Raw genomic sequence first — 17,635 nt, forward strand, 5'->3', positions numbered from 1 at the left:
TTTTTACAGAGTGATATATAATATAATAAGCAAAGATATTGTTTACATTACAGTATTATTTTAATAAGAACATCTTAAACTGTTTATTAATTGATCATATTCCACTGCTCTACAATGTTATTCAATGTTTTTGTCTATTCGGTGTGTCGTCATTGTAATCTGAAAGGTCAAATTAAAACATAAATATCTGCGGTAATGTAACCTTAATTTGAATTGATATATTATTCTGGTATTCATGTTGGTATTTCAAAACACTAGTTTATTTTTCTATTTTGTTTTACGTTCAAGCAATATCACTTAGCAAAATGACATTTTCGGTAAAGAAATTTCTCAAGAGTACATGTGACTATATAAAAAGGATCGATCTTAATGGATGATATTTGCACATATTGCCTCGGAGTGAACCCTTGACCTTTGTGGTACATGTTTGCCATATAAATCAGACAAAGGAATTCTTCTAATGGGACACCATGACCTTTCAATAACAAAACATACATTATACGTTTAAAAATTGTAATAGATAATGACATTTTCCATATCTTTCATGGAAACATATAAGAAGGCTAATAACACTACACTGATTCTCTTCACGGTGTCCTTATACAAATTACAAAGGAAGCAGCAGTAACGAGGTCTGATGTTAATTCAAACCTGTTTGTGTAGCAGCCTCTAGACAACATGAGTTACGGTACACGGTAGTCTAGTGGTAGGACGCCGGGCTCAGGACCGACGGGTTGTTGGTTCACGGCACGGCACTGTGTTGTACCTTTGAGCAAGATACTTTGCCCTATAACCACGGATACTAATTTGTGTATGGCTTTGTGACGACCTACGAACTAGGTTGTGATAAAGTGGTATATAACAACTTCGAACTATTAGTATTATTACACCTTTAATTATCTCCATTGTAGCGATTTCATAGTGAAAAAGCAACTGGTTAAAGGTAACATTTGTGCTAAGCGACCATATTTTGGACTTCGTAAGTCTGATAACTAAATACAGCCTAAACTGTATACAAGTATTTATATGTACATTGTAATGAAAGGAATGAAAAGCCCGCTCAGCAAAATGGGTTTTGATGAACACCCTTTAAACTGTTTTAAATTTGGGTTTTCTCTAGACAGTTTAGTAATCACAATCACGATACATCTGCAAGGTTCTCTAACGTAATGAAGTTCCTTAAATCCACGACTACTTGATTACAGGGGCTACATTCAGTCAAACTGAATAACATTTTTTTTGTAATCAGTAATCATAATACCTCTTTCCGAGTATTTTAATGGGCGTTTTAGGCAAGCGCGATGCCCCCGGTGTCAAAAGATGGCAGGCGCCATGCATTTGTAATGTCTTTACTACAACGGCCAAAGAATCGTGTCACAGGGGATTTAAATGACCACCATAAATAGGTTTGTATGGAGAGTCTACTTCACTTGGGAAGTTTGCGATATTACAAAAATAAAAAATAAAAATAAAATTGCGATAGATTAGGAAAGTTTGACCTCGCGTGACAACACTTCGTCAGGATTCGCGTCTCCCAATATGCGCAATAGGTTTCTTATCGCAACAGACACTACAAGAATGTCATTTTAAGATAGATAATGGTCCTAATGACCAAAAAAACAGTCCGAATACGTCTATGTGACGCCATCTGAAGGGGAAGTTTCCCCACTGTGACTCCGGTATACGAAATTTGTTTCTTATTCCAGAAGAATAATTTGTTTTTCATGTGTTGGCACAAAAACAAAAGTCGCTGTTGATCGAAAATGAGCCCTTCGTCAATGCATAGTAGTATTACAGGAAAACACTGAGAGACCAATGAACTGCCTTTTCTACGTTATTTCATAGCCCACCTAAGCTACTCGTGCCACGCCATTGTTACGATTACGAAGACCCTCCGAACAGTACACTGTTTAATCTGTCATGAATAGGCTAGAAATTGTGAGAAACCCTAACAAAAAGCTAAGGGTATTGAGGACGTTATAGAGATTTGGCTTGGTTTTATTGGATTGAACGTCCTATTTACGGTTTAGGTCAATCATGGACGTGCTTTTCTTTTGTGTAATGTATTCGTGCTTTCGTGATGTATGTTGGTTTAGTTCCCTCCTAGTGTTAACACGGATCTGTTGCTGACTAAAAAGTACAACTTAACTAAAATACCATGCCAGAAGCACTTAATACATTATCCCAACGGTCACATTATATTGACAAAGGGGTTTACCAGTTATTGCGATTACCGTAAAGCAGAGAATTACAACTTTTATGTTTAAGGACTGTACCGGCCTAGGGACATAACCCCTTGCTCTTCACTTAGGCGAACAAACAGCACTAAGGCCAAAAGAGAGGCGATGCTTAATATGGCGTTAGAAGAGGTTGTTATAATTTAGGAAGTGGAGATAACAAATTCAGATTATAATCAAACTACCTACTAGCAAATTAAACAACAAAAGAATGCTGGTACATGTAAAAGAAATGAAACTGCAACTAAAGTAAGAAGTGAGACCATAAAACACTTCACGTAAGTTTGGTTTGGCTTTATTTTGTCTAACGTCCTATTAGCAGCTAAGGTAATTTAAGGACGTGCCTCCGTGTGTTGTGTAGGCGTCCATGCGTGTGTTTGTGCGGTAGATCAGATATGTTGGTGTATTTGCCTCCTTGTGATAGCGCGAATCTGATGCCGATGTTATAGTGCTATCGCACTGAAACACCATGCCGAAAGGGCACACAGAACAACGTTCTTAACCAGTTGTTCTACAGGTGTGGGATCGTGCAACGCTACACGATGTACGGTGTGCGCTCGATGTGTGCATGGTGAGTGAACGATGTTTGCCCGAGGTGCGAACCATAACATATTGGACGAGCATTGCTTGCGCACATGTATGTGCACGATCGTTGTGCGCTAACAATCGTGGTTGGTGTAAATTGAGAAATGGTTTAACAATATATACAGGTTCGTATTTTAACAAATAAATTTGACTTTTAAGTATGTTTCTATGTTATAGCTACATCTATAAGCTTATCTTTCTGTCTTTACTTTCTTAAATTTAGGAATGATGTTTTTGGTGCCTTTTAAACGACCTAAATCGACATATGTTAAATTACATATCAGTCCCGTATACAAGTAAGCATAGCCTCTTTGTACATGTACCTGGACCGTACTTTTTTACACGCCCGGGGCACTTATGTAACTCGTTGGGGTGTGGCTAAGTATTGTTTAACGTCCTATCAACAGCTATGGTCATTTATATGTGCAGGTTGTATGCGTGTGTGTTTTTGGAGGCTGCGATTTGTTCGTATTTGTCTCCTTGTGATAGCGCGGAACTGATGCCGACTTTCTAGTGCTACCTCACTGAAACATACCGCCGAAGACATCCAGCAGGACACCTCACCTGGTCACATTATACTGACAACGGGCGAACCAGTCGTCCCACTCCTAAATTGCTGAGCGTTAAGCAGGAATAGAAACTACTTTTTTACAGACTTGGTATGTTTCGGCCAGGTGACAGAACCCAAAGCCTTCCTCACAGGGGCGAACGCTAAACTAAAGACCAAAAGTGAGGCATTCTCAAGGGAGAAAGTTGTTTAAAAAGAAGAGAAAAGATAAGACCCCAAATGTCGTCGCCTCTTACGATTATACAATGGGGGCAGCAGACACCTGCAGAGACCGTTGGCATGTGGAGGGGAGCTATGGGCCAAACTGAATGCAAATAACAGATATAATGTACTTAACGTTTAGTTGTGTTTCCATAACGGTCATACGGTTTCACATATCAGCTCTATGTGTCAAGCACAGGCTAGGTAAAACTCCGGTCACTCATCATATTGTTATTACCTGTTCTGTTACCTTGGAGCCAAACCCATTCTTGACAGTCTAACAGTCACTGTGGTACTGTGTGACACGCATTGTAAAATTGTACATAATTTTAATTGTTGTGATGATAAATCGCAGTAACAAAGGACGTATTTTTTTAAACGGTCTATGTAGATATAGCTGTACATGTTCACCCCTCTTAATAGCGTGATTTTGTGCAAATGTGTAGTTATTAGTGATGATTACTATATAGGTATAAGGGCGACTCCGTACCAAATATCAGAGTTTCCATTTTTTCACTATAAATATTTAAACCAAACCTGTGAATTAAGAAACGCAACCTGTATATGCATGTGCATATCATTGGAGTAGAGAAATAGAACAAAAATATTTAAGTAAAATTCCTTCAACGTGCAGTACATTTTTGACATTAATTAAGGAATAAACAAGAAACAGTTATAGAAACGTACTTTTTTAAAAATAATACAAGAGGCCCAATATGCCTGCATCGCTCACCTGGTATACATCTCACACTTGTAACCTTTAAAGTGAGCTTGAATAAAGCTAAAGGCAAAACATGATGGTTAAATATCAGTATTTATGATTAAAAGTCATTCAAAAGAACCTGTTGCATTTTTTTTAAACATTTCACCCCTGTGACCTTTAAAGTCGAACAAGGTTATTATGTTGAACAAATTGTATAGCCCTTCATCTATGGATGCAACTTGCCAAATAGCATCACCCTATCCTTTTGTGCATTTAAATGAGGTCATTTAAATGTTTAAACTTATTGACAAAATGTGAATTCAAAAGTTGGTCAAGGTCATTCAAATGACAAAGCTTGATAGCCCTTTATCCAAGCATGCTACTGGCTAAATATCAACTTTCTGGGCCTCATGATTATTCAGAAAAAGGCGTTGAAAGGTGTATTTGACCCCTGTGACCTTGAATATAATCATAGTCATTCACTTGAACAAACTTGTTCACCCTTAATCCCGTCATGTACAGGCCAAATATTATCATCCTGAGACTTTTGGTTATTAAGAAGAACTTATTTTTGAACATATTTGAACCCCGTAACCTTGAATATAATTCAGGGTCATTCATTTGAACACATTTGTTAGCCCTTATTCGCAGCATGCTACTGGCCAAATATCATCACCCTGAGCATTTTGGTTATTTAGAGGAAGTTGTTTAGAGTTTTTCACATATTTGACCCCTGTGACCTTGAATATAGGTGAAGGTCAATTATACAGTTATAGTTCCGTCAGTGTAGATTTAATGAATTTTTAAACCGTTATAATTTACATAGAAAATGTAATTGTGTTTACGTTAATACAATAAAACTTCAATCCTACTGAAGACAAATATAAAATATGCTCTACTTATTCTGAAAATACAAACAGCTCGGGGTGAGACTAGGTTTCGAACTGTAGACTTCAGACAGCAAAACTATCTCTCTAACCGCTGTGCTTTATCAGATGGAGCTACCTTGTTGCCGTTAGTGTCCTAGCCCAATCGTTCTACAGTTTTATCCAAACAGAAGTAAATGGGGAATTACTGCAAACAGGAAAACCCACAATGCGGTGGGACTGAGATCCTGAATAGGAATTGTTAGATTTTGATTGTGAATATTTCGTTTCTATTAAATAAAGGCGTGGACTATTAATTTTTCTGTCCGTTTTCCCACTGAATATTTATCTCTGCAGCGCAGATGCAATCTGTTTAAACTGACAAGATTTATTATATTGGACGAGCCGCCCTAAAGTTCGGAACTTCCTCCCAAAAAAGGATCTTTGATTGGAATTTGACAGAAAATGTGCAAAAAAACTTGCAAACGTAAGTCACCCAGCTGTTGTACAGAACCAGGAATGAAATAGAATTCCGATGGGACAGCCGCCACTCTGATTAATTCCATGCGCAAGAGAATCGGTGCACCCATTGCTGCAAGGCATGGGCATTTCCAGTACTGATTTATTGATTATTGTGTCAGATTCATTTCGATAGGTGCTATGCAGTCGAACGTCCATATTGCAATCGTTATTCGAAAATCGATATCTTAACAACATAACAACGATTTCTGATCGTGGTCTTTTAGTGAAATAACATTCACGCGTAATACATAAATGAAGTATCATTCTTCAATGAACATTTTTAGGAAGTATTTGAAATATTTTTTATTTTCATGCTATCGATATTCACGTGTTTAAGAGACACTTAAATGGCATAACAATGACGCCAAAGGACAAATTCAAACTGACTTGCTTAACGTTCCAGTTTGGATATAGTATTATATACAATTTGAATGTTACATATATTGTAACAATGTAACGTCGTTAGATTTTTTACAGAAGGAATAGTGTTGGTGAGATTAAGGAAGTTAAAGACAAAAGCAGAAACAAAACAATTTTAAATTAAAACAAATATATTAATTTCTGAAGTAGTATAACAATAAAAAATGCGACATCAATTTATTGAGTGAAAGTGATTTGAAGAATACAAGCTCTACTCAATTGGACAAATTTTGTATGGGAGATTGAACAAAGAGTCATCTAATCCAGGCAATTTTCAACAACAAAATTTAGAGATATTGCTATACTTCTGTCAGTTTAAAATATGAACATTCATATTTAACGATGCTGAAGAGATGAATTTCAAAAACTAAAATAAAACAAAACATATCATAAAATAAATATGAAAATCAAGACGGTGCTTCTGCAAGGGTTCATTAACTTTCCGTGTCAGAATCATGGTTAATTACACATTTCTGCAAAATCACGACTTGTCACGTATCTCTTTAATACAGCGTATGGGGAAACCAGACAACCCTCAAGGGTAGCTTCTACTTTACAGCAAAAAATATAGGTAATTAACTTAATCAACCGTGTTTCAAATAATCCCTTTCCGAGACATACACGACCGACCGATCGAATTAACTGTTCGTAACAACTCGTTGTTCGACATCAACACCACGCATATAATATAATGTCATCAAAGACGACGATAAAACATACTATAACCCCAATTCTTTGAAGATACGACAGTGACTCCATAAAAATTGCATATTACTTCACCATCCTATGGTTTAGTACAAAAACATTATAGGATTTCGCCTATCGGGCGTATATCAGACAAGGGGTCGATGTTAGATGTACGATAATCAATAGTTTAGATATAACAGTTTTCATTATTCATTTTAAAGTAGATGGAACCAGTACTTCTCCATTGTATTCAAAGATTTTGAGGTTATTTTTAATGTCAGGCAACCATTGAAGGCAATAAGCTGGAGGTTCATTGTTCAAATCTAAAGAGCGGATATTTTTCAAATGGAAAAAGGAAACTATGAAGTTACTTACAGGTTGAAAATAAGTAAAATTTTAATTTTAATTTCGCACGGGTTGTATGAACGCTATCTTCTAGCATAGAGACCTATTTTCTGCATGTGATTCATAATAGTTTTTCATGAGAACTTGTTCAAAAATGTTCTTTCATGTTTTGTTCGTTATTTACTTACAATTAAACTGTATATATCTCGAACCTGTTTCAGATCTCTACCTACTGTAGGGCCCCTGGAGAATCGATGGTTTCTTCCGTGTCTTCTGCTTATAGGACATTGAAGAAACCAAAATTGATTTTCTGCTCAAATGCAACTCTTGTTATCCATATTTTTTATTTTCTCTCCTACCTAGTAACTCGTATCAGCGCTTACTCTTTAAGCACCCGTTGCTTCGAAGACGTTAAACCTTCATACTTATACTTTTCGTAGAGCGTATCATATTTATAAGGCATTCGTGACGGTGTTTGAACATCCAATTAAGCTGCGGCAAGCATATTTAATCCCTTTGCATATATTCGGTATAACATAATTTTAATAAAACGCAATTTGCGAGGCGCCAAACAAATAAGATTTCATCTTGTTGTAATTACATATGCACATGGTATGAAATAGACTGGACTGGAACCTTTCTAGACAAATCACATCTCTGCGTGCTCGTTCGAACATTGTCGCATTACAAATCATAAGACACTTGACAGCCATAATGGTATGTCAGACATTTAATACATACCTCATCACTTTTGGGAAACAATTAATACGGAAGCTGTGTGACGCGTTGCGTGTCAGTCCAGTATAGTATTTTGACACACACACTTAGAACCCTGTCAAATGTACATTAATACCTACATGTACCCTCTAAGTGCTCATCCAATAATAAATAGGCTTTTGGCACACTAAACAACCCCTTCCCCATACTTTTAACAACTATGAACGTTCACAATAGAGTTATGATATTTACATGTAAGTATATACATGTAAATATTAGGCGGTCTGTATAAAATGACAAGGCGGGGTATTGCGTTTGGTGACTTTACCTTGTTTTTACAGTGAAGAAGAATGGTCTTAATGCATTCTCATGCAAGTCATATGTAGACGGCTGTCTAGTGAGACGATGAAAAAGAGTACGAAAGTGGTTTAGTTTGGTTTAATTTTGTTTAACGTCCTATTAACAGCTCCTCTATGCCTCAATGTGTGTAGTGTATGCGTGCTTGTGTGTGTGTGTGTGTGTGTGTGTGTGTGTGCAGAAGACAATGCATGTTGGTTTGCTTGCCTCCTTGTGATAGTGCGGATCTGATGCCGACTTCATAGTGTTATCTCACTGAAATAACATTCCGAAGGCACCCAGCACAGCATTCCGCCCGTTCACACTATACTGACAACGGGTGAACCAGTTCTTTTCATTGTTAATGCTAAACGTTAAACAGAGAATAACAACTACCATTTTTCAGGACTTTGTTATGTCCCGGACTGGGGACAGTACCCATTGCCTTCTCCATCCGGGCGAACGGTCAACATTCAAGCTAAAAGTGAGGTGTTACCAAGCAAGGCACGAGGAAATAAAAGGTTGTTAGTAGTGCAATGGTTGCAGCAGATATATTTTGATCGCTTTTGCGTCCCCAAATAGAGGACATCAAAGCAAATCCCTTATTCTGCAGGGGTTCCAACATTAGTCGCCTCCTACGATATATATGCAATGGGTAACAACAGGTGTATTCTTTTCCCGATCCCCAATCTGCAAGGGTGAAAACGAAAGTTAGAAAAGAAAAGATGAAAATATAGTTATAATGGGAGCAGCAAATCAATTTCGGCTACTTCCATGTAGCCCCATTTCCGGAGCCCTTACATTGCTTGCTTTTACAATACAATGTACAATGTAACATGCAGTTGGATACAACCGGCCTATTCATTCTCCGTACTTTCAAGGGTTATGCGGTTTAACTGTCAGGTTTGTGAGAACAATACTTTGCTAACTGGTTAAAAAGTAACATGTTATAGATCAATCAAATTTGAGAAATAATTTAACGTGGTTATATAGAAGCACAAATGTTTTTAAAACATAAACAAACTGAATTAATATAACACAAACACGACACTGCAACAAAAATCAATTACCACATTTGCATGGAATATATCTAACGTCATTTTCGTTACATACATTAAAGCTAATGAGCATTTTCTCTTCTTTTATAGTGTCCTTTATCTCATTGATACCTTTTTTCTTTTTCAGGAATCATCGGTCAAATGTAAGTGACACGTCCGACATACCACCTGTGCAAGTGTAAGGGAAGATACAACTGTTCTAACCCACTGAATGATCGAAAGAGGCAATTAATTAATTATTTATTACAGAACCGGGGAAATCACCATGGCATTTCGAAGAAAAACTTTAATGTTAAGGGTTTAGTGAAAACTATCTTTATGGAAGGAATGTAGAACATGAAATTCCGAGCTAAATACTTCGAATTGGATTATTTCATGATATGCTGAAAAACATTTCCATTTCCTATTTTGAATTTTAAAATCAATTTTCCCCATTTTTTCATTTGTCCGGTTGCCTGTCGTAAACAGACATGACCTATTCGACCATAAGGGCAACGGGACACCTATATTCAACAAAGGGATATAGAACCGTAATATAATTGAAAGATTTGTGTATTTTTAAGTAAGCAAATGCCAAATTTTATAGCAATGCTAGTTGGCACATAGCTGGGCAATTATGCGACTTTACGATAGGACATAAACGCGCGTTTCTTTCTTTTAAAACTGACATTTAACTCGGTCCGTGGTGCAAACTTTGGCTTGTTTTGCCATTTTGCACTTTTATCAAGTCAGTTATATATCAATTATAAAGCGGAGTGGGTTGTGCTGTACACATGGTTAATCACATGGGTAAGTTTGTATTGCATTTTCATTTACAGAAACGACACCGGAGTTGGTCTCCTAACATTTCCATCTACATAAACCAAGCCAGTATTGGTAAACCTTACACCGCCAATACACATAAACAACGCCGGAACATGTACCTTAATATATAATTCCCGCTAACATTAACAAAGTAAGCGGAATTTCGGAATTCTTAACCTGTCCCTTACTAACATCTTTCATCAATAACGCAAGAGTTTGTATCTTATCGAGCCCTTTTACATAATCAATTTATATACAGAGAGTCTTAAATCTGTTCAGATTACATAATGACTTTATGACATGTGTGTTAGTGAGATCAATAGAATCTTTCACTCCCTTGGGGGTGAGACAGGGTAATCTCAACCCGAGGGGTAAGATTCTTGAGTTGTCAAACCAAGGGGGTGAATGATTATTTTTCTCTTACTGTTTACCCTCTTATGTATTTTATGTAGACGTTACATCAATGCAAGACAATGTTGATGTGATGCGGCTGAATTGTCGACGTGACGTCATTGTATTGTTGCCGTGACGTCATGGTATTGTTGCTATGACGTCATACAATTGTTGAGAACGTGCAAAGAACACGTGTAGCTTATCTCAACCCAAGGGTGAGATAAGAAAATCTCAGACCGGTAAAATGGTGGATATCCCTGTCTAGGGTAAGAGAATATAAAATCCATATGGATTTGCTACTTTTTAAGATATGTAGTATCACTTATGACCATGTTTAATTACACATTATTGTTCCATTTAATCTGCCTTTTGTCATCGTTTTGTTTTGTTTTTGGTATTGTTCCTCGTGATTAAACAAACTAGAATTGGTGATGTATCATATTAAAATGTGATGTTTTTTACACTGCATGTTATTCTGTGTACGATGACTCATGTTTTTTACACAGCTCTACCAGGTATTATCCAATATCATTTCTAAGAATTATCTCACATACCAATACAGAACAGTGTTACAAAACATCTCTCATATTTCTATACAATTGCTCCAATATTCTATCATGTCTCTTCCTGCCATTCACTTACTGCGTATTAGCTGTCCCTGTATGACCTTGTATTGTACAGTGTATGCTACAGTGGTTACGTACAGATGACAATAAATTGTAGTACATTTGTCAAGCGAAACGTCAGTTTTACATTAAACAATTGCTGTGCAATATATTATTCATCGTAACAGCCCTATACTGATCAAGGTAAGATATGGCGATATTGAATTAAAACGTAACCAATTTGTACATTTCAACAACCATTAGGTAATGTTGCTTGTGTTCAATCAACTATCAATGTGTTTAGCCATCACGAGTTTGTGTTTCCATGCAAGTACAATGTTCTCTGGCCAATGGTCAAATTGACTAATAATCGTAACGTTGGGGGGTTTTGAGTACAAACATACAAAGATCTGTGTGGATAGTGTGGCATCTATCTCTGTTGGATGCACGAAATTTAACTGAAATAAACAAACAACTTGTATATGATATATTTTTAATTGAGATTCTTTCCGCAAATATAAACATCAAATGATCAACAGGGGTTGGGACACTGTAGTTGAAAGGGGTTAATCTAAATTTCGATACGGATCCTGATTCAATAAGGTAGTCTGCAAAAAGAGCCTTGGAATCCTTGAACTCAAATTTATTGGCAAAATAATAAAATAAGCCAGCTTTGAAAATAGCCAGAGTTGCATTAAAACCATGTTTTCACGTAGAAATCGCATTTTCTGCCTCCCTTTCATGACCCAAAGATGTCAATTTGTTTTACGACCTAATTGAATAGACATTAAATGTTAATTTCTATTGCTGTTTTTGATACATTTGGGGTTGACTAATTCGCAGTAAGTGTAGATCTTTCAGTCATTGAATGGTTGTACCAATTCCCATTCTTTCAGAAACATCGAAGTCCTTTCCAAGGGGGTTAACTGTCAGTCCTTACAAGTGCTCATTGACATAAGCACGATTGAATGTAGCTAAGATTATGATATTCTGTCGTTCAGCGAACATTTGAAAGAGGGACATATTTAATAATGACAGAATTTAAACAAATAATGTGTTGACTGTTACCATGATGACTGACAGAACACAGTTGTCAAGGATACCAGAAAAGTACTGATGTTTACGCACATAGCTTAGGTGGTCGACCTTCCAGTTTTTTAAATCGAGATCAGGGTCACTGTCGACTTACATACGCATTGATAGTAGCATGAAAGATATGGGGGGGGGGATTCATCGATGTTTATATTGATAGCATGTAATACTAAAATTAATAATTCTAGATTAAAGCTAATATGATGTATGCGGAATAACTTCAGGTAAAAACGTTTAAATGTTTACACTATTAGCCCCTAGCATTATCGATGAGTCTTATAGGGACGTAGTAACTGTATGGTGTAGTGCGATTCTCTTTCGGATATAATGTATCTAGCACTCAATTTTAATGATGCAGTCACCTATGTGCTTTTTACGTTCACTCTTCATTATAAAGCATAATCTAAAACAATGGTATGACTTGTCTGTATATAAATTTTCAAGTGAAAACAATTAAACTTTCAATACTGAAAATATATATTTATAACTGGAAAATTAAATAATGTTTTGTATTTCTGTAATCAAAGTAAGGAATGAAAACGGTTTCTTACCATGTCCGTGTACATAGGTCCCCGTCAGTAACACCAACTTTGAAACTTATTGGTAAAGCCATATCTATTTCATGGTTGAAAAGCCAATCCTTGCCTAGTTAAAACACTGTTTACATCACGTTACAGACGATAGCCGTCTCACTGTTTAAATCCAATCCTTTGTTAAATTAGCCAAGTGTTCTGTCCTGGTCTGGACACAACCTCCAGGGGAAATTACTTGTCAGCATCCTTGTTTATGTTTTCGTAGTCTATATAATTCCAAGTACCATTTTGGAATCTATGTTAAAACAGTCATAACGAAACCTACCTTATGTTTTTACACTTATGTTTTACCACACAGTAGAGTAGGTAGGTTCGGTCTGCACGCTCACACCTCCGCTCGTGCGCTCGAGACCGTTAATCACGACAATTCCGAGGAGAGTGTTATTAGCTACATAACAGAAACCGCGTGTGATCACCTGTACGACGGCTGGAATCGACAAAATACGGCAACATCATCCTAAAAGCTTTAGTATTAATTATAGACGTCCTCTAACTAAGGGATTTGTATGTTTACATTACAACTGTAGACAGGTGGTCTGTGTTGATGTTTCATTACCTCGGTAAAAGAAGGCAATGCTAGTTTACAATCCTTTCATTACGATACGTCACGGTACACGTTCCAGTGGTTACATTTTACCTATATCACGAGTGTAAGCGGTAAAAAGCTGATTATATTATAGTTAGTTTTGAAAAATGTATATCCCTGTTTATTACAAATGTAAATATATCAAGACTGCTGATGATTGCTGAATGTGTAGATAAGTTTGATTTATATATGTATATCCCATATAACGTGGATTTATTAACTTATACATCTTCTAACGAGAGGGTAATGTGCGATTGCTACTAGACCTAATTTCAAATAGAGATCATAAGAGTATGTACAGGATTTTATTGTGACATATATATCCTTGGGTGTATCCAGTAGTAATAAAACCTATAACAGGTCTATACAGTGTTAGTGTATAAAGCTTTCTAGGAAATCACATGTGGTGAGTGTGTAGGCCGGCGAACTAGCTCATGCTAAGGTATTATACAACTCAATCCGTGCAGACACATCCATGCTGGAAAAGCATCGGATGACGTATGGAGACCATCTGTGTAAGGGAAAAAGAGTCATGGGACCGGAACTTCATATAACACCAAATCAGGAATCCGCGTTAGGGTCAAATTTAGCGTCGATTGTTCAGCGCCTTAAGGAAACGACACATAATCTAAATATACTATGTGTAGAGGTTTCCTTGGTCATTTAAGTGCCAGGCATACTTGAAGACTTTATATAGACACACATCCGTAGGAGGGTTTCATATCATCTAGTTAGGTGTCCGAATTCTGGTTAATTCTCACACAAAGTGGTTTTGTGCCGTGAGGAAGCAACGAAGTTTAATAAACAAGAGCCTTCTACAAGCAATGTATACGCGTTGTATAGCAATTCGAACATCCCATTCAGTTTGTGGGGAAGAATAAACATGACGTAATGGTTAATAGAGATGTTAGATAACCAAGCTGTTTGTTAGTATCCCTAACTGCATCTGTAATGGAGGATATGGGACGTTAGTCCATTTTGTTAATTTTAAAAACGTAGTTCAAACATTAGCCTTCAGCAAACAGGAAAGAACAATTATAATAATATAAGAGATATCCAATCTCTTTTTGAAACAGTCAGTATCTCTACAATTACAATAATCTACCTTAAAACTGTGTCTGTTCAAAAAGATGTAACTAACCATAACAACTTTCACTTTTAAAGTTGACCCTTGTCTTTTACCTTGATGTTTGATGGTATTTCGTTTAATATTTTTCAGTTTACTTGTTATTGTCCCTGAGGACATCCTGTGCCCTCAAAAATTCATGAAAACATTTGGGCTGATCAAATACTGTCCTAGCATTGTTGTTATGACGTCATAGAAAGAATGATATAACTAATCGCGTAATGCGACATGTAATTGTGACGTTATTTCATCAAAATAATGGACGTAGTACAGAAGCTGTTATATTGCTGACTCAATACAAATTTGTACAGTTGTAGGATCGCACAACGTTACATGATGTGCGGTGTTCGCACGCTGTGTGCACGAAGTGCGAACGATAAAAAAGTGAACGATCATTGCTTGCGCACATTTGTGCGGACGATGGACGAACGTTGTGCGGTAACAATCGTGGTTGGTGTAAATTGGGAATGCCTTAACAATATATTCGGTTTCGTGCATTTGTTTAAAACATAAACTTGATTATTTAATATGTTTCTATATTCTAGCTACATATATAAGCTTATCTTTCTCTTTATACTTTCTTAAATTTAGAAGTGGTGTTCTCATAGCATAAACATAGCCATTTTGTACTTGTACCTGGACACTTACGTAACTCGCCAAGGTGTGAAAACCAGGTGATGGGGAGTTATAGACCAAAACAAATGCAAATAATAAATACTAAACGTCCGGTTATGTTTTCATAACGGTCATACGGTATCACATAGCAGCTCTATCTGTCAGGCACAGGCCAGGTACAACACCGGGCACTCATCAAATTGTTATTTACCTATTCTGTTACCTAGGAGCTAGACCCATTCTTGACAGTCTAACGGTCACTGTAACACTGTAACACGCATTGTAAAATTGTACATAATCTTAATTGTTGTGATGAGAAATCACAGTAATATATACAGTGTACATTATTGCATACGAGCCTTCCGTATTTTTTTCATTCCGTAATATAGATCAACAAATTGTACCAAATCGCACGCGCACAATGGGGCGAATGATTGTTAAATCGCACCGTGTGTGGACGCTGTGCGGACGGTGTGTGAACGATGTATGCACGGTGTGCGCACGGTATTTTTTATATGCGTTGTGCGGTCACACAACCGTACAATGTATGTTAAATTCTCCATCCACGCACTGTCCAGTGGTTATCTGGGGTTAAAGAATTTGTTTCTACTTATTTTCTAAATTTTCCGTTCTTATTTTGTACATACATTTTGGTTTAGGACGTTTATGAATTACACGACACTTCTAAACTAACGTCAGGTTTTAGGAAATGGACAACAGTTTAGAACAGCCAATTTAATTTCATAGTCATTAACACAAAATTGCCTTGCGAAAAATGTCAAATTTGTTAACTAATTTCCAATTATTGGCTATCAACTGTCATGAAAACCTATGTCAATTAATTAAAAGGTTATCATTTTGGCAACAAATATCCGATTTTAGTATTCGAATTAACACAGATTACCTCTTTTTTTCAGAGTCAGTACAATGATAGATGAAATAAAATAACAGAAATTCAAATTTACTCTTTATATATAAAAGCTTGCGTGAGTTTCACAAAAATAATCTGAACAGTTTTCATTATAGCGAGCCTCTAGCGATGGTAAACGGGAAAAAAACCGAATGCTTTCTGCTGAAATGGGAACGAATTCAAAACCTTCTCTTATTTTATCTAGTTTTACTTTTTTAAAGATCGTATTTATCTCTTATCGTATGACATTTCTGTGTCAAACCAAGTACAAGGGTGTCGACAAAGAGCAATGGATCTTTACATTAACAACGACCTGTCAAACCTTTCATTTCCCCCCATAAATGTTGTCAATTACATTCAAAACGTTGCCATGTTAAAAGAAAAGGATGCTGAAAAGGAGCCGACAGATATTACTGTCATCAATTGTTTTTTTTACATTTTGCATACTTTTTCCTTGATGGGTTGTCAGTTTTTTGCAGCACTAAACAAGCAATTTCAATTAGATGTGTTGACATTCAATGATAAAAATCGTATATCGAAATACTTGCTTTGACTGGAAAAGTAGAAGCACAAATTTGGTGAAACCTGTTCAAAATCAAGCAATGTTTCACTGAAAATGAAAAACAAATAACCCATGGTAATTTCACCGTTGATATACAAGGAAATAATCTGTTTTCATCTATTTTTTCTTTTCTAGATACTTGTACAGCGAAGGAATTTATAATGGAGTCATGTTTTGATCAATTACGTATTCAAAAATGTTCCGAGGTGTGTGTTCTTGATCAAAATGGTGTTGGCTTTTTGGGATAATGAAATTGAATATCTCTTAAACTATTTTCCTCATTCTAAAAGGGTCTATAATGTCCTATAATAAATCAGGTAGCGGCGGAAATAGATCTCTCATAATTAATGTTTACGTTGTTGATAATTAACTCTGGCCAGTCTTACCTTTCGGCAATGACGAAAATAAATATATCTATTCGTCCGGAATAGCAGCACCAATTACCACGCCTTTTTGTGGGAAACAAACAGCTTGTTATCATAATCACGCAAGCGACGACACAGCAGGATTTCACACGTAACGAAATATATACGATACAAAACAATAATTATATGGAACAAAATGAAAAATATATATAATAAGACAGTGCGTTATTAATTGTGTTTTAACATTTAAATTTCAGCAAAAATCAAACCGACTTATATAAGTGCACGTGTTATGTGCATTACCCAAATTAGGCCCATGAGTATTTTTTGGTCAAATGAAGACCGGTACAAAGGCAGACATTGCCAGGCTCGCGAGTCAATTTGAAAATATAGCTTGTGTTCAAAATACCATAATAATACTTTAAATGTTAAGTAAAATGACCTATTTATAACTTGGATGTTGTTAGGGAAAAACTATTACAAGATGTAATTCGAGATTAATTCCTGTACATGAAGATGAATTATAAGGAAATTATATAACCAATATGTGAATGCATGTATTCTCTTGCTTTTGATTTACAAAAGTAGAACTCATTTGCGCAAGCTCGACTAGTTAGAGATAACTGTTAACCATATGATAAAGGTTTAAACATCTCTGAATTTATAACTCAGAAAACCTTGGATTCTGTCACATTTATCAGCATTCATTGTTCAAAATGTGTATCGATCTATATTATAT

The 17,635-nt window shown here is 36.2% G+C and overlaps 1 protein-coding gene across 2 annotated transcripts in view; it reads right to left on the reverse strand.

Moving 5' to 3' along the window:
- LOC110458893 (sex peptide receptor-like) overlaps window positions 1-17,635 on the reverse strand; it is a 149,727-nt gene that overhangs the window by 69,018 nt on the left and 63,074 nt on the right. The window contains exon 1 of one of the 2 annotated variants that reach the window (XM_021510858.1): window positions 12,691-12,922. The exons of the other annotated variant lie outside the window; for it this stretch is intronic. Within the exon in view, the coding sequence (XP_021366533.1) occupies window positions 12,691-12,752 (62 nt within the window). The 5' untranslated portion in view covers window positions 12,753-12,922. Of the gene's footprint in view, window positions 1-12,690; window positions 12,923-17,635 lie in introns of those variants that run through there. 2 annotated transcript variants of the gene reach the window in all.

This window comes from Mizuhopecten yessoensis, unplaced genomic scaffold (genome assembly GCF_002113885.1).
Source record: "Mizuhopecten yessoensis strain PY_sf001 unplaced genomic scaffold, ASM211388v2 scaffold9847, whole genome shotgun sequence".
NCBI classification, from domain to species: domain Eukaryota; kingdom Metazoa; phylum Mollusca; class Bivalvia; order Pectinida; family Pectinidae; genus Mizuhopecten; species Mizuhopecten yessoensis.